This window comes from Callorhinus ursinus, unplaced genomic scaffold, assembly GCF_003265705.2.
Source record: "Callorhinus ursinus isolate GAN/ISIS: 27379988/994484 unplaced genomic scaffold, GSC_fseal_2.0 scaffold53, whole genome shotgun sequence".
Taxonomy (NCBI): Eukaryota; Metazoa; Chordata; class Mammalia; order Carnivora; family Otariidae; genus Callorhinus; species Callorhinus ursinus.
This window is the reverse complement of record NW_027397115.1, coordinates 1177525-1201753: the sequence shown is the minus strand read 5'-3', so window position 1 is coordinate 1201753 and position 24229 is coordinate 1177525. Positions and strand designations below refer to the sequence as shown.

General features: G+C 51.1%; 1 protein-coding gene and 1 long non-coding RNA gene across 7 annotated transcripts in view; one reads left to right on the top strand and one right to left on the bottom strand.

Moving 5' to 3' along the window:
• LOC112809961 (uncharacterized) overlaps positions 1-2097 on the bottom strand; it is a 33318-nt gene extending 31221 nt beyond the window's left edge. For all 3 annotated transcript variants that reach the window (XR_003204704.2, XR_012375595.1, XR_012375596.1), the window contains exon 1: positions 1924-2097. This is a non-coding gene — a long non-coding RNA (uncharacterized lncRNA). The remainder of the gene's footprint in view (positions 1-1923) is intronic.
• Positions 2098-6408: 4311 nt separating this feature from the next.
• GNAS (GNAS complex locus) overlaps positions 6409-24229 on the top strand; it is a 53042-nt gene continuing 35221 nt past the window's right edge. For all 4 annotated transcript variants that reach the window (XM_073883973.1, XM_073883972.1, XM_025853242.2 and 1 more), the window contains exon 1: positions 6409-8305. In XM_073883973.1, the coding sequence (XP_073740074.1) occupies positions 6424-8305 (1882 nt within the window). In that variant the 5' untranslated portion in view covers positions 6409-6423. The remainder of the gene's footprint in view (positions 8306-24229) is intronic.

The following is a 24229-nucleotide window of genomic DNA, read 5'->3' as shown; positions in this document are numbered from 1 at the left end:
GCTTCCACTGAAGCCAAGTTTATCCTCAGGGACCCCCTCCTGCCCTCCTAGCCCTCACTCTTACCCCTCTCTCAGCCCCCTTCCCAGGGCACCATTCATCTTTTCGGGAATGGCCACTTCCCCCCTCCAGATTCTGGGCTGCATCATCAGCTAGCCTGGAGAAGGAGTCCACAGCCCAGTTCAAGCGACCGCTGAGTGTGTGGACCCACCGTACCGGCACGGGTAGAGGACAGTCGTGTGCCTGGCTGCAGCAGAAATGAGTAGCCCTTCCAAGTTGAGGGCTGCTGAGTTTAGCTCGTGAGCTGAATGAAGGGGTCTGAATTCCTGATAGGAGACCCTTGGCCCCTGCGGCTCCAGCTCAGGGCTTTTTAATCTGAGCACATCAAGTATTTTCCTAAGTCTGGTTCCGACTTTCTTTAATATCAGCCCTGCACCTGCTCCTAACCTCCGTTTGAGGCATTTTCTCTGGAGCTGGCGTCTGCCTGAGACAGCCTGGTCACGCAGGCCCTTCTGCAGACAGCAGTAGGCTGCTGCTGCCTCCCCCGGCCAAGGCTGGAAGGGAGGAGGATGGGCACAGCACGTCTGGATTGAACAGTAATTAACTGAACAGCTTCAAAGTCTTACGGCCGCTCAGCACACACAGAAAACGTGTCACTGGGAGCCTGAGAAACGGGACAGTTGTCTCAGTTCTCTTCCCCAGGTTCTCTCCTTTCTACTTTGGCTTTTTTCCTCACAACTGGTGAAAAGATTCTCCTTTTCCTCATTTGAGAGAGCGCCGAATCCTAACCACTAGACCACCAGGGAAGTTTCCTTTTCCTCATTTGAAAGAAAGCCACTGACAACAGGGACAGAGGTGGTCTGCAGAGACTGCTCCTCTGCAAGAGCCTGCCCCCCCCCCGCCCCCCGGCCCCAAGCCATAGGCTAGGGGGAAATCCCACTGCCAAAAAAAAGCACACACACAAAAAACTTTTTCCTGGTTTCTGCTCCCTTCCCTCTCTACCACCTCCTTCCCTGTCTGCTTTGCTTTCTCTTTCTCGGATACAGGGATGAACTAAGAAAGAAGGTTGACAGGCAGCTACTTAAAACTTGGATGTGCCTTGTGCTTTTGGCAATGAGTAAGAATCCCCAAATGTAAGCATCCTAACAGCCGTCTGCTGACTATAGTGTGCGCTCGTGGGGAGGTGTCAGTACAGCAGGATGATTGAGTTTGGGGAGCCTAGGGCGCCACATGGGGTCGCCAAGGAAGGGGGCCATGTCCCTGCAGATGGCAGCGGTGCTGCTCAGAGAGCCAACAGTGAAGAAATACGTTCTTTCCATTGGGGGTTGCTCGTGTACAGAAAGCCAGCCGATATTCCACCTGAGGCACTCGGGCCGTTTGGTGAACAGGCTGACTTGCCTCAGAAATGCAGTTTAACTGAAACATGAGCAGTGTTTGCTGTTCCTTTCTTAATTCATCAGGTGTAGAAAATCTAGTCTTTTTAAGTAGCTGAGGACACACAACTTCCCAGAAACCTTTGCCTGGATTTTGACAGCCAATCCTTTCCTTCTCTGATGGATGCACCATCTCACCGCATTCCCTGTGGGAACAGGGCCCAGACCCTGGCACGCAGCTTCTGTCCCCCACCCCAGCTCCCCGGCGCCCTGATGAGCCTCTCTTGCCTTCCTCTTTGTGATCTGTGTGAACTCACTCACTGACTTTCCTTCCTTGTTCCTGCTTATTCCTACCAAGTACTGACTGCTTTTCCTGAGAGAGACCCATCCGGAACTGGAAATCTGGACTCGGCTGCACACCACCACCTGTAACTGGCCATCTCCATCCAGGGCAAGGCCACATTTCTGTCTTGAGCCAGAAAGCTCACCAGACAGCCCCACCAATCACAGCGGGCCCCAGTCAACCCACCCGCTGTCGCCCCCAGGGCTTACCACAGCGAGTTCCTCAGGTCCCTGTGACCAGGCACACCAGCTGCCTTTCACGTCAGCCAGCTCCTCAAACATCTGGCCGTACTTCTGAGGTGTCTCGGGTCCCACTCTGTTCTGTGACGGTTTCAGCTTTGAACCCCCTCACAAAAGTGATGGGATTTTCAGACTCTGGCAGCCAATCCCTACAGGAGGAAAAAAAAAAAAAAAAAAAAGTAGACACAATGGGGAACATTGGAGTTAAATAGTGGGATTTTTTTCTTCCCAGTCCTAATTTACCTTTAAATTAAGGTGATTCCTACTCAAGTCTAAGGGTCTTTCTCAGCCTGCGGCAGTGGTTTCATCCGGGGGTGATTTTGCCCCCCAGAGGACATTTGGCAAAGTCTACAGACATTTTTTGGTTGCTACAACTAAGGGGCTGCTACTGGCATCTAGTGGGTAGAGGCCAGGGATGCTGCTAACGCCCTACAGTGCCCAGGACAGTCCACAGCAGAGAGGCAGCTAGCCCCGATGTGAACAGTGTAGAGGCTAAGAAGCCACAGTCTCCATTAGATACTCTGAGCGCCTCTTAGAGTCTCCCCTCCGGCATGCTCCCACCAGTCCCTTCTGAGCCCACTGCTCGCTCCCGAGACATCGTTCCTTTTCCTCTCCCGTGCTCCAAGTGTTCAAGATTCTCCAGATATATTCCTCCCCTCCAGGGTAGTCTCTGATCCACTCATTTCATACCCTATAAGGACGGCTGTCACTTTGAACTTGGGGTCTTTACCTTCCTTCTAAACTGCAGACCCACCCTCTTAAATAATAGGCTGTACAACACTGCATCCCGACTGCCCATCCTTCCTTCACCTCTGCCAAGTCTAAAACCAAATTGGCTCTGCCACCACCACAACGCCGCCCCAGATCCTCTGGACTTCCTGTGTCACTTGTGCCCCATCATCCAGGTGCCAGACTTTGGCTTCTCCACCTTTTGTGCCTTTCTGGCACAGAAGAGGCTAGAGGGCCCTTTGAGATCCCTCCTGAGTCCCTTCCTTCAGCCTTCCTGCTACCTTAGAGGTCGTGACCGGCCACAGCTTCCGGTATTCTCTCCATCAGGGCCATCCCCCCACACTGCCTCCATCTTTACTAAAGTAAACTAGGCTCAAACCCTCCTTGCGGGACAAGAAGCATTCCACATCTGCTCTATTTCCTACCAGAACAACCTCAAAAGTGCTTGCCCTTTAGTTTCCAACCCTCCGCAGAGAGATCCTATCGGTTTGTCCTGCTTTCGCCCTCACTGCCCCTCCTCAGACTCCACACGGTGTCCCTTGCTTCCCCCCACTGGGTCTTGTTAAGGGTAGGCCCACATCTCCCATTCCTCCGATTCCCGGCATTGGTAAGCAGGGGCCCTACCCATCCATGCAGGCCCATCTGAAACGCTATTTTCCCCATCAAGACTTTCAGGGTCCCCCACCCCAACCCCAGGAGGGGGTCTTTCTTTCATTTTTATGTTACTTATCCTTTAGGATGGAGGACCGGTATCTACCCAGCCGTTATCCCCTCAACAGTTGTGCTCTCCAGGCAAAGGACCAAGATACCAAAGAGTGTTGAACAAAGGGGTCCCACATGCCCATGAGGATGTCAAACAAAGAGACCTTGTACCCATTCCTTGATGGACAGTGCTTGGGGACAGAGTCCAAGCGTAGTAGGCAAACCGTCCCTTTGGGGCTCCAGACCCCAGCGTCTACTGACCTTCTAGCTCGGCAGGGCGCAGCATCCCTGGGGCCTCAACGCCTTATCCGTCTGGGGCTGCTCCTCTGCATCGGGGCAGTAAGCCCTCTCTCTCCTCGGGGCCCTGGCTCTCTCTACCTCCAGGCCCTAGACATTGTCTTCCTCCTCGCCTGGCCTCAGCGGCGGTCCCCTTGGTCCGGTGGGTTTGCCCACCGCCACCAGCGACACCTAGGGTTGAGCCCTGACAGCCCCCGACCTTCCCTTCCAGCCTTGATGACTTGTGGCTTCAGGAAGAGTGACCCCACGGCGCCAGCGGGCCTCGTGGCGTTCCAGGCCTGCCCGCCATACGCCCGCCCACCAGCAGCTTCCAACTACCCCAGCAGCACAACCTCTTAGGGCGTTCCAACGCGGCGCCCCCTATTGGACCTCCCATTCATATCCGGTTTCCGGTCCGACGCCCCCTGCTCATTCGCCAGGCAACCTTGATTGGCGTGACCCCAGCCCAATAGCTGACCCAGCCCTGGGGTCGGAGGGGAGTGAGTTGACGGTCGCGACCCAGTTGGCCCATTCAGTGGATGCTCAAATGGTTGAGCCGTTGCGCGTGGGAACAGTTGGACAAAGTTTGGGCCAAAGTTCAGTGTTGGCATTTCCAAGTGTGTAGACCCATGGACCTGACATGATACGCCTTTGGGGGGCCCCACACGTTGCCCAGAGTCCGACTTTGTCCGCTTTCCTCTGCAGCATGGCCACGTGGATGGTGGATGCGGGGCAATGATGCGCCGTGGCTGTGGTCCCATCGTTCTAAGAGGGATGCGTTAGACTTAACGAGATTGAACGGTGCGTGGTTCACCCGCCTGAGGCTCGTAGATACAGCGATCCAAGCGGTGCTCCCGCTCGCCGCAGCCCACCCCTTGTGGCGCTCATCCCGCCATCTCTCTTCTCCTCCGCCCACCAGGCGACCACCTGCCTCGTGCCCGGATGCCTTGCACCTAAAGGTCGCTTGCAGGTCCGTGTCACCCGCTGGCGAGACAGACCTCATGCCCATGTCCCCGGTCGTACGTGACCCGCAAGCCGCAATTTTTTCCCGCGGCTCAAATCCCTCCGCAGACCCCAGACCCCAGACCCAGAGCAGTGCGCGTGCACGCACCAAGCCCACCCAGGCGGTGCGGGTATTTTCCGCAGCCGGCTCCAAGCCCCCACGAGCTTCGGTGACGGGAGCGCAGCCAGGAGACCGCTGGACTTCTGGCCGGGCTCAGTGCCGCCTCAGAGGGCTTTAGCAGTGGAAAAGTGAAGCAGCTGCCCTGGGATACCCATAGCGAAAGAAGAGGGGCTGGAAGGGGGCTGGTGGGGGACTTGTGAGGAACTGGGGCTGCTGACCGACCGACCATGCAGCCGGCACCCGAGGCAGATAAGCGGCACATTATAGCCACTGCTGCCGACGCGGCACGGTGTGTGTCTTTGGGTTCAGTGCGCACAGGCTTGTCCAGTCTCAGAGACCACACTAAGCCGGCCATAAATTCCCAACTGAAATCCCCTTAGCCCTTCCCCAGAACAGTAGGACCCCCGGAACTCTGAGGCCTGCACTGGATGGGGTCTCCGTGTGTGTCCCACGCCGCCCCCGTTTGGTGCCGCGGCAACTACCGCTTGGAGGGTCTCCGTAGAACGCGCCCAAGACCCTCTTAATTCCCCTACATCATTATCCACATAAACGGGGGAAACACTTGCCTGCGCCACCCTCAGCTACTGCGAGGACCCCCCAGGGTGTGGTGGGGATGGGGGACATTGAAGTGCTTTACGGGAGCCAGTCTCGGCAAGCCGGCAAACAAAAGCTGCAGAAGCGGCAGAAAGTACCCCAGGGCATTTTAAAAAGAAATTATGTGCGCACACACGGCAGCCCCTCGCCCCTAGCCTCCTATCCGCTCCGCCGGTGGGCTCACGACCACCTGTCGCATCCCCGCGCGCGCCCGCGCCCCCTTCCCACGCGCCCGAAGCCTTGCACTCCGGACTTGGAGCTTAAGATGGGAGGCTGCCCAGGTCTGGGGCCTGCGGCTCAAGGGTTCAGGGGTATCCTGGGGTGATGAAACCCTCCTGCAGTTCCCCCCTCCCCCCTGAGGAGAGTCATTTGGGTTTGGGAGGGAGGGTTTCAGCTCTTGCGCTCAAGCAGCCCGGGGCCCACGTCTTGCATCACGTGTCCCACAACGCAGGAGAGCTCTCTCTCTCTCTCTGGCCAGGGGATAAGAGAGGAGAAAGACTCCAAATCAGTCAGGGAGAGGACTGGAAGGAGCCAAAACATCCCTGCGAGGCCTGCGCTCATCAGCCCCCTTACCCAAAGTCCGGGGCTGCCGGCGCCAGGATCCGGCTCCCGGAGCCGCCTCAGCACCGAGGCCGGCGTCCTCTGGTGGCAAAGAGTGAGCACTACGAGCGATTTTCGGACCGAATCGGCACGCTCCTCAGATCCAAGCAGGCGGGGCTGGCCTGGAGCAGAGAGAAAGAGAGAAAGAGAGAGAGAGGAGGGGACAAGGGCAGGCCAAGGGGGGGGGGGGGGCCGGGGGCAGCCTGAGGGGATAAAAAGTGGCCAGGAAGGAGCCAAGACTCCACCAGCAACAATAGAGTTGCTTCCACCACGGTCTTGGGTTTGAGGCCCTGAACCCCCAGACCTCAAGAGGGCTGGAAAGTGAGGTTGGAGAACTTTCTGGCTGGTACTTTGAATTTTTTTGAAAAAATTTTTTTCACCCTAGTTCGGTTGGGTGCTCCGTCTTACGGGGCCCCAAGTTTATTTTAAGAGTCCGCCACCGTGTTATGGGCGTGCGCAACTGCCTCGACGGCAATAATATGTCAGGACAACGCGATATCCCCCTTGAACTCGGGGAGCAGCCCGAGCAACCATCTTTGGAGGCCCCAGGGGCAGCTGCCCCCAGTTCTGGGCCTGGCGCAGCCGAAGAGATGGAGACCGAACCGCCTCACAGCGAGCCCGTCCCCATCGAGAGTGAAGGCGAGGCCTGTGGACCCCCAGAGGTCTCCAGGCCCAACTTGCAGGACCTGGGCCAGGCCATCGAGGAAGCCGGAGCCCATGGAGGCTACAGCCCACCTCCTGAGGAAGCCATGCCCTTCGAGGTCGAGCAGCCCAACTCAGGAGGCTTCTGGCCTACCCCGGAGCAGCCTGGAGACACCACTGGGGCCCGTGCAGGCCTTGAGGTCTTCAGCCAGGCGCTCATGGAGCCCGGAGCCTTCGGTGATGCCGGACCAGGCCTGGGAGGCTACAGCCCTCCACCCGAAGAAGCCATGCCCTTTGAGTTTGAGCAGCCTGCCCAGGGAGGTGGCAACCAGCCTGTCTTGCAGGTCTCAGACCTCGCTCCGGGAGGCCCAGGTGCGGGGGTCTTTAGCACTCCTCCGCAGGAGCCCCAAGCTCTCAGACCTGCAAACGCAGGCTTCAGAGGAGACCATAGCCCTCCCCCTGAGGAGGCTATGCCATTTGAGTTTGATGGAGCAGCCTTTGGGGACGACAGCCCACCCCCTGGGCTCCCCCGAGCTATTCCACAAATCGACGGCGGCAGCGGCGGCCAGTCCGCGGCACCCGCGGTCCCGAGTGCGGTCCTCCTCGCTCCCGCCGCGAACGAGCCCCCCCTCTGGGTCCCAGGCGCCATCGGCAGCCCATCCCGAGAGGCTGTCAGATCTCCTCCACACTTCGCGGGCGACAGCCCCCCGATGGAGATCTCCGGACCCCCGCTCGAGATTGGCAGCGCCCCCGTTGGGGTCGACGACGCTCCCGTCAACATGGACAGCCCCCCAATCGCGCTTGACGGCCCGCCCATCGAGGTCTCCCGAGCCCCAGTTAAGAGAGAGCGAGCAGAGGGAGAGAGACCCCCAGTTGAGGAAGAAGCAGCCGAGATGGAAGGAGGCTCAGCCGCCGCTGTTGCGGAGGGAGGAAAAGTCCCCTCTCCGGGGGACCGAGCCCCTGACGCCGGGGCCAAGCCTGCTTCTCCAGCCGCCGGGGCAGCCGCTGCCGCCCCTGATGCTCCAGCCGCCGGGGCAGCCGCTGCCGCCCCTGACGCTCCAGCCGCCGGGGCAGCTCCAGCCGCCGGGGCAGCCCCAGCCGCCCCTGACGCTCCAGCCGCCCCTGACGCTCCAGCCGCCGGGGCAGCTGCTCCAGCCGCCCGGGCAGCCCCTGCCGCCCCTGCGTCTGGAGCCCGACCCAAGCTCCGCTTCCTTAGACCCCCCAGCCCCGAGATCCAGGCTGCCGATCCGCCTACTCCGCAGCCTCCTCGCGCGTTTGCCTGGCGGGGCAGGTCTGGCCGCAGCCGCGACGACGATGAGGGGTCGGTCAGCAGCGACGACGACCACAGCAGCGATGAGTCCGACGATGGGACCTCCGGATGCCGCCGCTGGCTGCAGCCCCGGCGAAATCGCCGCCGCCGAAAGCCCCGGCGCAACTTGCTCCGCAACTTCCTCATGCAGGCCTTCGGGGGCTGCTTCGGCCGATCTGAGAGCCCCCAGCCCAAAGCCTCGCACAGCCCCAAGGTCAAGAAGATTCCTCTGGCGGAGAAGCGCAGACAGATGCGCAAGGAAGCCCTGGAGAAGCGCGCCCAGAAGCGCGCAGAGAAGAAACGCAGCAAGCTCATCGACAAACAACTCCAGGAGGAAAAGATGGGGTACATGTGTACGCACCGCCTGCTGCTTCTAGGTAATGCGGCGGACTCTGCCCGCGGGGAGCAGGGCCGCCGGGGGACCCCGGGAGGGGGTGGCAGGGCTGCCCGGTGGAGCTCAGGGCCTGGCAGCGGGAGGAGGGGGTCCAGGCCGAGGCGGGAAGAGACTGCTAGAAAGTTCCAGTGAGGGGCCCTAACTTTGCCCTGGGAGCGGGAGGGGGCCTCGGTTGGGCTTGGGTGGCCGAAGTATGTGCCCTCCAGGGAGAAAAGTGGTGCCGAGCAACACTGAGGGTCGTTTCCGGCTGGACAAGCCAGCGCCAGCGACCGTAAGATGCCCCCGAGTCCTGGGGTGGGGGCCGGCAAGAAAGGCGGGGGCTTCAGGTGAGCCAGGAACTGCCGGGGAGGGGCCCCGGGGTTCCCCAGGCTAGGCCGGTTGGGGCCGTGGTGGGCTGGGGTCGTTGGGGAAGGTGCGCCCCCGCCTCGCCTGGCACTGCTGCTTGGACTCAGACAGCTTGTCGTTGGTGTGTGTTGGTGTCCATATTGTGTCCGCCTGTGCATGATATGCTCAAGTGTCCCCCAATTCCCATCCCTGGCACCCCCAGATTACCCGCCGACTGTGTACTCGTACTGGGGAACGGGCTGTCTTGTGTTTTGCGCCATGGCGCGGGCAAAAACTTTCCGTGTTTGCACACTCTGGTGGTACCTGGACGCTGGCGCTCTGCAGCGGGCGGCGCGAAAAATGCGGAGGAGAAGCTGGTGGGACATCTTGGGGAGTGTGTCGGGCCACTGGCGCGGGAGAGAGGGGGCCGCCTCTCGCTGGCCTCCATAACCTTTTTTCTGTATGTCTTTCTCTCTTTTTTCCCTTTGCGCTAAGCGTTTCCTCACTTCTCATTCGTTCGCCAAACCCTCCCGCCTTTACGGTTGAAAAACCAGACACTCAGGTATCTGGGGCGTCGGGGCTACACACATAAAGTTCAGTATTCTGCACACACTCAGCTCACCTGGTGGGGGGATGGAGGGAGGAGGGGGGGGAAAACCCACTTAATCTGCTACAGGCAGGTCTGGATCTAAACCTACACGGGACTGGGTCCAAGAGGGTGGGCGTGGCTGTGTTTAAAAAATATGAAATAATTTTTTTCCTAGGGAAGAGCCCGAGGTAAGCCAATCATTTACACTTTTACAAAGAGTACAGTAGGAGGGGCTTGGTTTAAAAAAGACTGTTATGCGTTGGGAGTGGAATGCTGTCTTGTCTTCGAAATGCAATTAAAATAAAAAATTTTAAAAATGTTTCCAGTGTATTTTAAGTATATGGACGATATGTGGTAAAACTGTGACTATGACTTGTGAAATATGTAAATGTTTGCATGTGAATCTTTTCAAGCAGCTTTAGCTGGGGGCAGAGAGGATCAAAGGTAAGATCCTCTGCGAATGGACTTGGGATACCAAGAAATTAAAAAGGTCTTGTGTTCATAACCACATCGGGTACGTTTGGTGGCCCTCCGCCTTCCCCTCCTTCTCTCTTCATCTTTCCCACCTTTCAGGGTCCCCTCGCCCCTCTAGGACTCTCCCACACACACACAACAAGTCCCTCCCCCCCATCTCCCCACCTCTGTGGCTCTTCCCACACCCCCCACTTCCCCTCCTCCAGCCTCCCCTTGGCTCCCAGCTGAGGTGCTGGCTCCTTGTGCCACAGTCCATCAGAGCAATTAGCAAGGGTCTGACTGTGGCTTGAATGAAAATTTCAAAAGTGAAGCTCCACAGTCTTAATTTCTTTATTTTATTCTTTAAGACCTTTCAAGGGATTTAAAGATCACAATTTCTAAAGCTGGGCTACATTTGTTGGTGAAATATTTTATAATGTGTGATGCTTTTTAGTAATGACATGGACAGTAACTATTGGCTTCTGTGACATGTGTGTCTTTCACAAATCACAGTTTTAAACACTGTGGTCATTTTAGTGCCACCCACCCAGGGAAATAATGATGTCGTCATTTTCTCAATCACATATAGAAGGGATGCAGTTTTAAATTTGGGATGTCCCAACCGTACTGATAGCCAGAGCCTTAGATGACAACACGCTGTTCTCCCGCAGACAACTAGTTTTGCCATAACAGTCCCATTTCAATATTCTGAGCTTAGCTCTGGGAAGCTGGCCTCTGATGGGGAGGGGACACACGTGGGTACAGACAGGAAGCCAGGTGACAGTGTCCACTTGGCCCCTAGTTGGCAGTGTCCCTTACTTGCCGGGTCCTCTATTCTGGGGGGGTTGGGGTGGAAAGCACAGTCCACTTAAATCAGGACTGGAGGCTTAAAACCATAGATTATGCCCACCCTGCAGCAAACTGTCAGTCCATGTCTGGGGCCAAGCCTTAAGAATATTAGAAGTTTACCTTGCTCACCCATGTTTTGTATCCAGGGTGCAAAATTAACCTTAATAAAAGGAAATTTGCTGGGGTCATCCCACAGTGGTCCTGACTCTGCTCTCAGGGAGTCAGCTGGTCAAGAAGACCAAACCCCAGGCTACGTCAGACACGAGCCTGAACTAGGACAGCCGGTGTTACCTGCTGCCATAATGCGGTTTGTCGAAACGGCTCATTTCTGACCAGCCTTCATTTGGCCAAAGTGACAAGAGCGGTACCCCATCGGGGTCTCAGTTACTGATTGGGGGAGAGAGGGCAGGAAGGAAGGATGAGGACTTATATTTAGGACAAGACCTCTTACTAACAGTCTAATTCTAACATAAAACAAGACATCCATATATTCCTACCACTGAAAATGCAGGTCAAAAGAGCATCCTTCCATATGGTTATGAATTTGTGACATGCACACTCATCTGTTGCTTTACAACTGTGTGTGTTTGTGTGTATATACTGTTTCCATTTTTATTGCCCAGTTTAACCATATTAGAGGGAATTTTTTTAAAGGAGATAGATAATCAATAACATGACAAATTCTAGAATATGTAAGAGATGAAGGCTTTTTTTATTTGACTATTCAGTAATAGACTATTTCCATGTTTTTGGAAACCCACTTTGGGTATGAGTCCCCCGTTTTTTTAAGACTTGAAGGGGCATGTAGATTAGAATTTTTTAGTATCTGCTACATTTCATAAAAGTGTGCAGGCAAATGCTATAGATGATAATGGCCATCCTGTCATGACACTTTATTTATACAGTGAGTCTCGGTTAATTGTATGATAATTTATTTATGCCACCAGGTACAACAGTGATGCATTGCATCCCATCATGCAGAGGGCCTTTTTTTTTTTTTTTTTCCCTCCTCTTCTTCTTTAGTACAGCCATTTTTCCTTATTCGGAATGCCTCCACTGAGCTTTTTGGTGCAGTGGGGAGGGCATAGCTTATCAGGCCACCAAATCTTTAGAATTAAGAGACTTTTGTGATTTTCCCTATCTGTCTCCCCAGTGGTATTTTATGCCTCTCGAAGGCCAAAACTCTTTACTGCCTCTTAAAATACAATTTCCCATAGATTTGTCTCCAAAAAAATGTTTTCTATACAAGTAGGTTCATTTTTGTAATTTGCCCACATTATGTCTATCATGGGAAATTGATATTAGGCAAAGAAAAGTGTGTCCCTGGGCTTTTTGCACACCCCCTCCTGACTTGAAAGGGATAGCCTCCCTGCCTTCAGGTATTAGTAACCAGTAATAGTAATGATCACGCATAATGATACCACATTCTTATTGTATTTTTAAAAAAGCCTTTCATCTAAGTCACATTTGTCCTTTGAAACAGCCTTGGGCAATAAAAATGTGGTAGGACCCCATGTCATAGGCAAATAAACCGAAAGCTCAGAGATTAAATGTCAGGGACTTTTGCTCAAAGACTGCAAGGTAAGTGAAGGAATCAAAAGTTTCTAATTCAGATAAGACAGTGCTTAACAAAAAAATGTGGTAATAAGCAATGAAGCATTATTTAAATGTAAAGCATGATTGTGCGTGTGCTATGTGCTCTTCAAATCCCTTGTCAAATGACAGGTGTCTAGCAGTCTTCTGCTTTCTGAAAGATAGCCAAACCCAACAGATCACTGGTTATAAATGTCCATTGAGTGTACATGACACGTGAGCTCCCCCATTTCTGAGATACCTGTCATCACTACGGTGATATTTGGTTTCCACATTTGCTTTAACTCATCTGCCAACACTGCAGTCTTAGTTTGTTTATTGGGCTTTGTTCTTTTTCAACTGCAGGTTTCCTTTAGGATCCTCTGTGGTTTTCTTCAGTGGAGTCTAAAGCTTTCCTTACTCAGAGTTCCACCAAAAAAATAAATAAATAAAATAATAATAATAATTAACAATAATACTAAAAAGTGGGCTTCAGTGCCTAGCTCCCTATATGTACAGTGTTAGAGAAGCAGACTGCTTAAAATCCTGGCCTGGATCAAATAACCCTATTAAAATAACCCTTGTTTTAATATTCTTCATAGTGATTTTTTAAGTATTCCTTACTTTTAGTTGGAGCTTAATTCCTACTTAGCAAAAGTTAGCGCATAGTCTTAGAAATCATGTTTGACTTTTATGCGGGAATGTTGGTATTAAGCAAAAGAAAAAGAGTATATTTTTTAAGAGAAGGTAGCCTAATTGCCTAGATTTGAAATTCCTCGTGCTGTCATGCCTCTACTTCTTTTCGGAGTCCTTCCCCCCCCACCCAAATAAAACTCACCGTCACCCCCAGCAAAATTGTGGCATTCCAGTGCTTCTACATAAAGTAACTTTCAGGAGGCACAGAAATAGGCTTTCATTCAATAGAATTAAAATTGGTTTCTACGCTTCTTGGTTTCTTTAACTGGTGGCAGAGGTGTTCTTTCCAAACCCACCTTGTGCCTCCTGGGGTTCCTAGTGGAATGTGAAATTAACATGCCACTTGTCCATTTCAAAATCAAATTTCTCAGGAAGAGTCACAGTTTTCAAAATAGGAAGGGCTGGGCCGATTGATAGGACAAGATTGCCCCCCCCCCAAGTGAAACACTCAAGCGTTGGTCAGTCTAACAATTAGCCCTCTCCAGCCCCGGTGCCCCCCAGTAACAGGGACTCTGAGACTATGGCTCTGCTACACCCTCCTTGACAAATTTCCCTGAATTAGACTGGAAAGGGGTTTTGTCGCATCAGGTTCCTATTCTGGCCTGTGGTTACCCTGGGCATGAGATCTTGCCCCTTCAGGGACGGAGGAGAATCAGCCTGAGTCTGTCTCTCCTTGAGAGCCCTGCTGAAGAATCAACACATCCTCAGTGGCCTTTCTGAAAGGACAGGTGGGTTGCCCCAGATACAAAGTACCGTGGGGGTAGGCCAGGGAGCCTCTGAATGCGGAAGAGGAGGGGCGTTTCCAGAAGAATCAGAGGTAGACGTGTCATTTTTCCGTGACTCCTCTAGAAAGAGGGCCAGATACCAGAAGTGAAGTTACCCTGTAGAAATTCTCAACCCTGTGCCTGGCACAGGCAAGTGCCCAATAAATGGTAACCATTGTTTCTAGAAATTCTCTTCGACTTTTCTCTCCCTGCTCCAAGTAAGATTTTGGGGTTTTTGTTTGTCTGTTTTCTGTATTCCCCATGAGACTGTTAACTTGTAAATTCTAAAAGTACTAGGCACCCATTCTTCCGCTACGTTTCAGAGTACACTCTTTGTACATACTTTATAAATTAAGGTCAGCTCAAACAGGAGACAGATGACACCTTGCCGAATTTAGGGTTGTGTGAAGTCACTCTCAGGTGAGTGACGTGGCCAAGAGAAGATGAGGAGAGACCCTGTTTTTACTTGTCCTGAAAAAGTTTCCCCATCCCCCTTTCCTTTCCCCCACCTCCCCCCACCTTCTCTTTTATTATTTATATTATCCTCCAATCTATAAACCAACTCCATACTGTGGTTGAACCCAGGGACCTGAGAGCAGATTGTTGGATGTTTACTACACATGCAAAAAAAAAAAAAAAAAAAAAAAGATTGTTTTTAGTCTCCCTTCTGACAGCCAGACGATGAAGCAGGCCAGCCAGTGGGACTGAAGATGAGACCTCCAAGAATGAGGTAAGCACAACAAGAAAAAGCAATGCTTGACGTTTAATTGTTGTTGATCATCACACGCTCATTTGGGACCCAGGATGCTCTGGTCTCTGACAAACAGTGAGCACACGGGTGCCCACCTTTCACGTTAGAATTACCAGAGGGTGGCCTGTGCCGGAACTGGGCGCTGTAACATGGGAAGAATGTTAGGGAACTGATCTGTGACAGAGTCATGAAAATGAAGGGAGTGTGCCTCTGTTGTACTCGCTTAGAGGGAAAATCCCAAATTGCACTGCAGAGTAATTTGTTAAACCTCAGGAGAATTCGGGAGCCTTGACTCGTGGAGCTCTGCCCACAGAACTTGAACATTAGATCTTACTAAATGCTTCTTAATGATTCAGTTTGGGGCGAGGAGAGAGGTGTATAAATTGTTATCTGATCCCAGACTTATTATGAGTCAGTCAGCGTTTCCGACGTTGTCACACACATTTGGTGTGTGGGACAGAGTAAGTACCTTAAACTGCCTTTAATGAGCTGATAATGGGAAGGAAGATCTCTTGCACCCACTTCCTAAGGAGTGCCGTGATCCGGCTCCCCATCCCCGCTAGACCACAGTTGAGTCTAACCGGGAGGCCGGGGGCACCCAGAGGCACCCCCTTGGTTGACACAGCTCTTGCCTCCCCCCAGTCAACAGACCCTGTCACCTCCCTCCTCGTTTCTAATTATTAAATAGAACAGTTTTTCCTTTCATCAAACCAGTGGCTAGTGTGCAGATGACTATGAAGGGATTTTTTTATTATTATTATTTTCATAGGGAGGCTGTATTCAGGTAAGTTTGCAGGATTTTTTAAAAGAAAGACTAATGCTCATCCTAATTAATGCCCCAAAACTGAAGTCAGGTGGCAGTGCTAGAGTCCAGGGCCAAGAAGGCCTGTTTCACCGGCCTGGGTCCAACTGAAAATGACGAAAACCCCCAACCTGTCGGGAGTAGATGGTGTTATTTAGGAAGGGTCTGGGTACTTAAATGCCTGGGGCCATGTGAACACACCCTTTTCAATCTTCTCGTCTATGTTAATTCCTTAGCATCCGAAGGACTTAAGCAAAAGCCTGCGAGGTCCTTGTTTATAAAAAATGAAACCTTATTTGTCATCAGTCCCTTGAGGTTTTTTTTTTTGGCCTTTTGGGGCTTCTCAGATCGTAGAAAGTGTCCATCTTAATTCCTTACAGCCTCTGTCTATATGGGTCCATTAGGCCTACGAGATGCGTAATTAACATATTAATACAATCATATCCATCATTCAGGGGTCCTTCCGCCCCCCTGCCCCCACAGCTGTGAATGTTTTGATGACTGACTTTAGTAGGGCCCAGAGATGGTGAAGGTGAGTTGATATTTCAGGTGGCCACTAGATGGTGAGACGGTGTAAGGCAAAAAAAAAAAAGGTGTCACATCTATGATTAAATGAGAGGGAAGGGCACATGGAGCAGGGGTGGATAGGGTCCCGCTCCACTTTCACCACCACCCGCACCCCGGGACAAAGCCCACATCTCCTAGGCCCCGAAGCTTTAGTCGAACCCAGCCTTTTGTTTGTAAGGTGTGATATCTCCCTGTTGGCTAGGCGGTGGGATTTGGGGAGCATTTTAGGGGCCGTGTCTAACACGAGGGTCCTCCATAATAGTTCTACTGATGTTTTGTCGTGGAAGCTGTCTGTTAGCAGCACTCTATATAGATGTCCAGCAGCATCCCTGATCTCTGCCTCCCGGATGCCCATCTCTCTCCCTCACACACACACAGCCCAGCCCACCACCACTAGGTACACACACCGTGCGACAATCAGAACTGTGTCCCCTGGGGGACAGCAGCATCCCCAGTTGATAACTTCCTGCCCTAACATTATCAGCATCAAGTTCTGGGGAAGGTTGAGATCGCACATGTCACAATGGAGCACCTTGAAAAGAAAAGATCTCTTCAGAGAGAAAGGTTATTGACTCCAGTTACTAATAACCATTCAGAAATGTTTGCCGCAGTGGAGGCGACCCTGCGTTCTTGGGTAGAAGTAATTTCCAAAAAATCACAGAAAAGAAGGTGACTCATGACCCTAAATAGGACAGAAAAGGGAATTATTCCAGGGAAGTAAGTAATGAATTGGTCAAAGACTCTGATTAACAAAATCAGTCCCATAGCCAATCAATGGGCCGGGATAAATCAATGCTTAAATAGATTTTAACCCTTTCATGATCATCTCTACCACTTAGAGGTTCTTTTGTAGCAGGCTGGGGATTCTCCCTCTGTCTGGTGTGTGCTAAAGTAATTCACTCTGCATTGTAGAGAAGGATGCCAGGATCATCAGAACTAGTACTCAGATAACTGTTAATAGAGCAGCACTGGGTTTGCATGTGTCCCACAAAACATTAATGGAGCCTTTAATTGGTAGTGTGTGCGCACACACATGGATGTAGGCTCTTAGCTGGTCACCTTAGTCCCAGGTCCACAGGGGCCAGCCCAACTGCGTGGAAGTGACCCATAACCTTTAGCAACTGATATTTCAAGGCAGAAAGTTACCTTGTGGGGTGGTGGTGGGGTCCCACGGAAAGAATGCCTCTGAATGACTACCTGAGAAAGGTAAAATGAGATCTTTTAGAAATAAAACATAGTTGTGTCAGAAGTCATAATCCAAGGACATTTCCTGATCAAGAGTCTTGCACTTGGTCTTGGAAAAGGTGGTAAACGCCCCCTCCTCCATCCTAGGGCAGAATCTATAACCAGCATCTCTTGCAACAATCATAACAAGACTAAATCATGATTTTATTTTTAAACCGGGGCCTGACTTCCCCCCCCACCCCCAACCTTGCACCTAAACAGACTCTCCCCCAGTTAATCGTTATAGAAGAAGACTTATATTGCTTCTTTATTGTATTTTGAGCCCAACACATTTATATTCTTGCCCCCATCTGGTCTTTCGGTAGAGCTGTTCGATCTTATAGATTCATCAGATTGAATTTGTCTTAAGCAAAGTGTTTTTTTTTTTTCCTTAAAGTGTTTGGAATTTGTGATCTTTGTTAATCACAAAGTCTAGTAGGAAAAAAAAAAAGTAAGAGAAGAACTACTTTCCATCCCCAGCCATCTATATGAATTTAAATACTTTTGCTTTTATTATTGGGATGACTTTAGGGTGAGGGGTAGAAAGTGATTGGTAGTTTGATACATTATTTATCAGATATGTAAATTTAAAAATATCATTTTTTTATGTGTTTCGAGGTTAGCTAAGTGAAGTGCCTCTAACTAACACATCCTTATTGCAGAATCCTCGAAATTACCCAAGGCATGTTTTTTGAATGTTGATTTTGACATTTTGCCTGGGACCAAGTACAACATCTTTCCAAGGAAATACTTAGAAGACTCCGGGCAGAACCCAAAACAAATGCCAGACATTAGGGGAAAATTTTTGAAAGTTGGGTTGCCAGAAAACTAATAGCTATTTATAATTAAACATTTGTGTGTGATTTCATTTCTTCCTTTTTGCTGCTAAATGGGAAGCATGTTAGATCATTTTGTTTTACAAATGACCAGGGCTGGTTTTAAGATGGACACTTGAAGGAAGGTTCCCCTTTCCTAGTGGGAGTCTTTGGAAATTTTCCTGATGGGATCCAGTCATTCTGGAGCACTCTTAGGAAATCATTTATCGTGGGGTGGTTTGGCATGGGGTTGAGCGTATGGTGATTATTCCTTGCTGTCTTCCCGCATTGCCCTGATGGGGGAGAGAGTCTGATCTGATGGGAGAGGGGATGGGCGGAGGATCCCCAGCTTTTCTGGAGGGTTCTAGGAGAGTGGAAAGAGATTGCCTTAGGCGTTAGAGAGGTTTCTCATTCCTGGGACGTTGGTGGTTTCTAGCGCTCTATTATTCAAGGATCCCATGAATTTGCCAAGTGACATCCAGAAAAGGCCAAAGGTTGATTATCTTTCAAGTGTTTTAGTATATGTGCTGCCGAAGCGAGCACTATCTTTCAAGTGTTGACAAGCCTTCATTTTGTGATGATTCTGCAAGAGTAATCCTGAGGTCCTGCCATGGTCACGGGAGGGACTTAAATTTGATGGGTGGTCTAAGAGAAAGCCAGGGGGTATCTCTGTGTCCAGCTTGAGGTATAAAGAAGTAATGAGTGACCCAAGGTAGGGGGTGGGCAGGTCTTAAAAGGATTCTGGGTAGAGTACATCAAAAACCCTTGCAGACGTCTTATCCAGAGACTTGAGTTGACAGGTGGCAGAGGGCTCATTTTTCTTTTTCTTTCTGATCTGAAAACCTTGATCCCCCAGAGGTGGGCGGGGGGGGGGGGGTCCAACTTCAGATATGAGAGCAGGCTCAAAATTGGGAGTTGACCTTTCATCCTGCGGGAAGAAGGGGTCAAGGAGAAGACCCTCGGGGCTTGTCCTGTCGCCGCAGAGGTTTGCCCAGCGCAGAAATGGGAGCAGAAATCAACCTTCTAGGGAATTCTTATTCCCTTCTTGCTTTCCTTTTCTTCCCCCTCTATTTTAAGATTTTTTTTTAACAATTAGATTCCTTTTTTAGGGGGCCTCGGAGCAGGAAATAGCTTGTTTTTAGGGAAAGAGTTGAGATTCCGCAACTGTTTGGGGCTGGGAAACAGAAACAGTAAAATAAAGCGAGGCTGTTCGGAGCTGGCTGGCAGATGGCGCTCGGCTTTTACTGTTGGGAGCCTGCCTTTTCAAAACTCACCGCGTGCTCCGCCTTAGGCAGGACTCTGCATCCCCCTCCCCTAATCATCTTTCTCAGGGACACAGCCCCCAACCCCAAAGCCTAGGGTATAGTTTTAAAGATTCTTCCGTTGAACAATTGATTTCTGAGGACAAATCCTGTCACTTTTTAACTAGTGGCTCTAGAGACCTTAGCCAGTGCGGAAAAACACACTATCACAGTGACCTCCAAATTCCTAACCCACGTGTGTGCCATGCTGCTTCTGGGAACCAGCTCTGAGACCTTGGGCGAATCTAACTGGGTCCCAGTTTCCCTCATCTGAAAAGTGAGAGGGATGTCCTCCTCACTTTAAAACTTTAGTTCTCTTGTAAAAAGTTTACCTAGCACAGGTATGCTACCCCACCCCCCCCACACACACACACCCTGCCTTTAAAGAGTCCTTACCAAAATGGCAGACTGTATAGGAAATTTTAGGCCTATTTGTTGTCCTTTGGTAAATAGTTAATAATTTCTGGGTACCCATTGCTGGGAGAGTCCTTACAGGAGGCAGAGGAGAGTGGTGCATCTTTCCCACCCCAGTCAAGGGCTAGAAAAGAGATTCAGAGGTGGGCAGAGGTCCCTTTTCTACCTGGGAAACCCAAGGAGCTTCCCTGGAGGAGTTAGCATTTGAGACAATATGGGAAGATAGAGGACGATGAGGGAGTAGAATTTGGGATGGAAGCTCAGTGCCGACAAGAGAACGTACTGGCTGACGATGAATCCCTATTGTTGTTGCTTCTCGTTTTCGTCTTTCACTTACGAGGGTGTCCTTGGGTTTTTCAGGGTCTCTGAGATTTCAGGGCTAGCTTGAGTTTTTTCCCCTATCAGTCCCCCGCTACTCCTCTGTGCCATAAACCCACAATGCACTGAGGACATTCTTGTTGATGAAGAGCCTTCCCTAGGGGTGGGACCCCCACCTTTCACCTCAGGATGTGGGGCAGGTCACCTCTGCCGTCTTCAGGCCAAGTTTCTGTGGAGGGGAGGCTAGCTCTGACAACGTCTGGGGCCAGGTTCCCTGGTTCTAAAAAGAGCAGGCACCCTTTCGCCATTTCCTTCCACCCCGGTTCCCTGCCTGCCTGCAGTGGCTGTAAATCATGAGGTCGTCCCTCTGAGAAGGGCCACGTGAGCTTCTCATGCGAGGCCCTACTGAGCCCTGTAATGGGAATTCATTCCTTCCCAACAAAACTTATCTTCCATACACCATTCCCAGATACGTTCCCCTCTTTTATAGTTGAAAAGTTAAAAGAACTGAATAAAATGCATTAATTTCAGGCAAAAGCTTCCCCCACCCTGCTATTAAAATTCCTTTAAGTTAACGAAGTTTATTCCAACATTCCTGTCTTAAGCCCATAATCTTCTGGGCCCTCTTTAAAGCCTTGCTTGCTCTTTTTTCGCCCTACACCTCCCAACTTATAGCCCTGAACCTTGGCCAAGGCAAGTGACCATGGAAGCCCCCGGAGGTGTGACTCAGGATTTGGAGGGTACTGGGGTAGAGGACAGGTGGGCTGCCCCTGTTTAGAACACCTTTTTGGGGCCAGTAGAGCTCCTCTCCCACCAGGGGTCAGCAGAGAGCTCAGAATGGCTTTGCCCGCTCTCAGGAAGTGGGATCACTTAGAATTCTCTAGATGGAATGTAGGAAGCCCTAATGGAAAAAAGCCCCACCTTTCAGGGATATGTTAGGTTGGGGTCTCATTTTGTCCTGGGTCCCTAGGGGGGTTAGTTTTGACACCAGTCCTGCCGTCCTGTGCTTTGAGGGGGCCGGGTGCCTTCGGTCTGTTCATTTGGTGGGTTTCTTTGCCATGCTCCCAGGCCCCCAACATGTACACCCACACAGACACCCTTTTTCCTGACGGGGGACCTTGCCCTCTAGAGCTCAGAGCCTCCCACATGTGACCAGACTGCCCATTTGGGTTGCCCACAGGACTGGGAACCTGCCCCTTTCCCTTTGTCTTCCAGAAGATTGTATTTATTGTTAAAATGACATTCTAGTATGACAGGAAATCCCCCTACCCCGCCCTTACCCTGCCATGATTTTACATCTCCTTATCTCCTGTTCTTCAGCTAGATGTATGGATGTTTCTAAAGAGGGTATTAACCACGGTATACAAACCATTCTGTGTTTGTGCCCCCCCCCCCACACACACACTCTTCCTTAGAGGTTTTCCCACGTTCGCCATTGCGCCTTCCACTTCTACTTGATGGCGGGGGGGGGGGGGGCGGGGGGAAGGAATCTGAATTCCTTTCCTTTGTTTTTCCTTCTCTGAACTTTTGAAATCCCAGAATGCTTGCTAACGACCACCCCCCCCCAACCCAAAGTTAAAAACCAACTCCCCTTAGCCAGGTCTTTATTGTTGAAAGAGAGAAGGACAGGAGGTACAGAAGGAATTGAAGACTTAAACACGGAGATCAAATGAAAGTCTAAAAGAGAAAAGGGGCCTTGGCCAAATTTAGCTCTAAGCCACAGACGGGATGCCTACCCTCTAGGAACTTACGGTCCAGAAGGGAGGATCAGGTTGCAAGTCAGGGCCGTGGCAACAGGCAGAGGGTGGAGACCTGCCAGCCTCCTGGGAGCGGCCCGCACAGCTGAGGGCCGGACCCCGAGCAGGAGTGGGAGGCAGCATCCTCCCCATCCCTCTTGTGCCCCTAGGGTCCGACGTGGGTGCCAGGAGCCCACAAAGCGGGACAGGGACTGGGGGGCTGGGGGGGGGGTGCCAGGGAAAGCCTGAGCTCCGCCCGCCGCCTTCTCTCCCACACAGTGGGCCCTCTCTGCCTCCCCAGATCCCTCTCCCCACGCTACAGTGATCGTTGGATTTCTGGAATCTTTTTTTTGAAATTAGGAATTAAGCCCCTTCCAAGCCGTTTTCACATGCCTTGCCCCACTCAGTGGTTTGGTTTTGCTTTAAGAAATCTGGCACACAATGGACCTTTTTGTCCTTAAAAAAATCCAGTCTTCATGAGTTCTTTGATTCGATAATGACTCAAAGCAAAACAAAGCCAATCCTAAAGTTAAAAGCAAACACCCTGTACATTACGTATACGTCTCAGATGTTGAGGAAATCCTTAGAAGTTTACAGGTTGGTGTCCTCGAGAATTTGGCTCCAGCCAGACCCAGTATAGGCATTGTTTTCTTTTTTGTTCCTTCCTTCCTCCCTTCCTTCCTTTCTTCTCCCACCCCACCCCCCACCCCCCGCCTTTGGAAAAACAAGTTTTATTCTCCTGGGTATGTTCATTAGAGAGGGGAGACATTCTCTTCAGTGCGGAAGAATGAGGGGAGGGAGAAGGGGGAGCGGGGTTCTGCAGGAGGAGACACGGATTGATGGCTCCGTGCCGGGGGGTCGAGAGGGACCATCACACCCAGATGCAAATCTCTCAGGCTGTAGCAAGGAACAACACAGCAGAGCAGACCTTCAGCTTCCTGGAGTTAGTGGGGGAAAATATTTCGTCAGCTGCCTCTCTGTCCTGCACTTTATTCATTAACTCAAGTGAAAAGAAAAAAAAAATCAAAGTCTTGTCCTAATTTGTTGCGGTGGGACCCCAGTTCTCCCAAATTTTTGCCCTTTTTTGTTTGTTTGTTTAAAAAAGCACAGCCCACAGAGGCAGAAGGGGGTTTGCTGGGTAGAGCGTGCCTCAGTTTGCTCTCAAGGCTTAGCTTCTCTCCACCAGGAAAAGTTCACGCTCTTCCCAAGTGCCAAGAGTTAGAAATGTGTTACTAATTGATTTGACCTAAATTTGTATTGCTTTGAGACTTAGCAAATGGTCGATTAGGGGCCATCGGGGCCGGGGGGGGGGGGGGTGGTGGGAGACAATTGTTATCCCAGTGGCCAAGAAAAGGGAGTCGCCACAACTAGGTTTATGAAACGGGCCTTCTATGACATTTAGGAACTGTTGCAGGGGAGAAAAGGGGGTTGTGGTTGTTCTTCAGAGAAAGAGAAAGGTTGCTGGGAAGTGTTTAATGGGAATTTAGCATAAAATGACACGCCCGGCCGAGGAAAATCACGGTTCCAAATGAAAACAGTTGTCACAAATTAATTTTACAAATTCTTGACTATTGGCAGATCGGAGGTTTACCTCATATGCAGAATTATGTCCAACTTGGCAAAGAGCGTGGAATAGTACCGGGTTCTTGGTACATTCATACCCATTTTCCCTCACTGATAAGTTATTTCCTAATTGGGGGGTTCAATTGAATGTCTAAATAGCTTTGTTTCCTTTTTGCCCTTCTAGTAGAGTCTCTTAGCTTGCGGTAGCAGTGGGTGTGTCTGCCAAGCCTCTCAGAAGGACGAAATCCTTGCCGGGTCGGTGAGTCTGCCTTCGCTTGGGCATTTTCATTCATTCATTCATTCATTGGTTTGTTCACTGTACACACATCGAACGCCTAATATGTGCCCTTCCCCATGGGGAAGACAAAGGTTTAAGACTTGCGGCTACCTTTGATGGTCTTACAATCAGAACGAACCCAGGAAGTCTCTGCTGAGGAATGAACTAGGGCAGAGAGAACAGTTCAGAGCAGATGGAAAGACGGTCAAAAAAAAAAAAAAAAAACTGACTTCAGAAACCTTTCAACACTTCTCCAAGCTGGTGGGGCAAACCAAATCAGTGCTTACATGAAATTATTGCGCCCTGAATCATTAAACTGCAGAGAACCCGCCAGAGCTGCTTCAGGCAAAACAAACAATGGTTATCTACATGTTGGGCAGGTAGGACAATGGGGATTTTCATGTCAGTCTTGAGGCGGGAACTTTGCAAGTCGGCCGGGATGGAGCCCTCTCTAGCAGGGTGACGAGTCTTCCTCCCGGGGACTCCATGAGGCCTCTCTCCCTTGGTGTAACCCAGGGGCGATGCTTTCCTAGGGGGCTGCAGAGGCCTGGCCAGGGCTGGTGCAGACAACTGCCCTTAGTCAGCCCCTCTCTCTTTCCTGCTCTGTCTGGGGCCAGGTGGTGCCTCCCGGGATCTTCTAGGACTCAAAACTCTCTTAGGGGATGGGTCCAAATTCTTCTACCCAACCTTAGAATTTCTTTGGGATTCCTGTTCTGAGGGTGGGATGGGAAAGTGCTTGTAGTTTGCTGCCAGAGTTAACTGATGGACTGCGGAGTGCTTTTATCTTAGCTTCCAGGCTGCCCTGTATTTTAGCTGCAGACCTCCATCTTGGTTCCAGGCCTCCATCTTAGGCCCTGAGCTGGCCTCCATCTTGGTTCCAGGCCTCCATCTT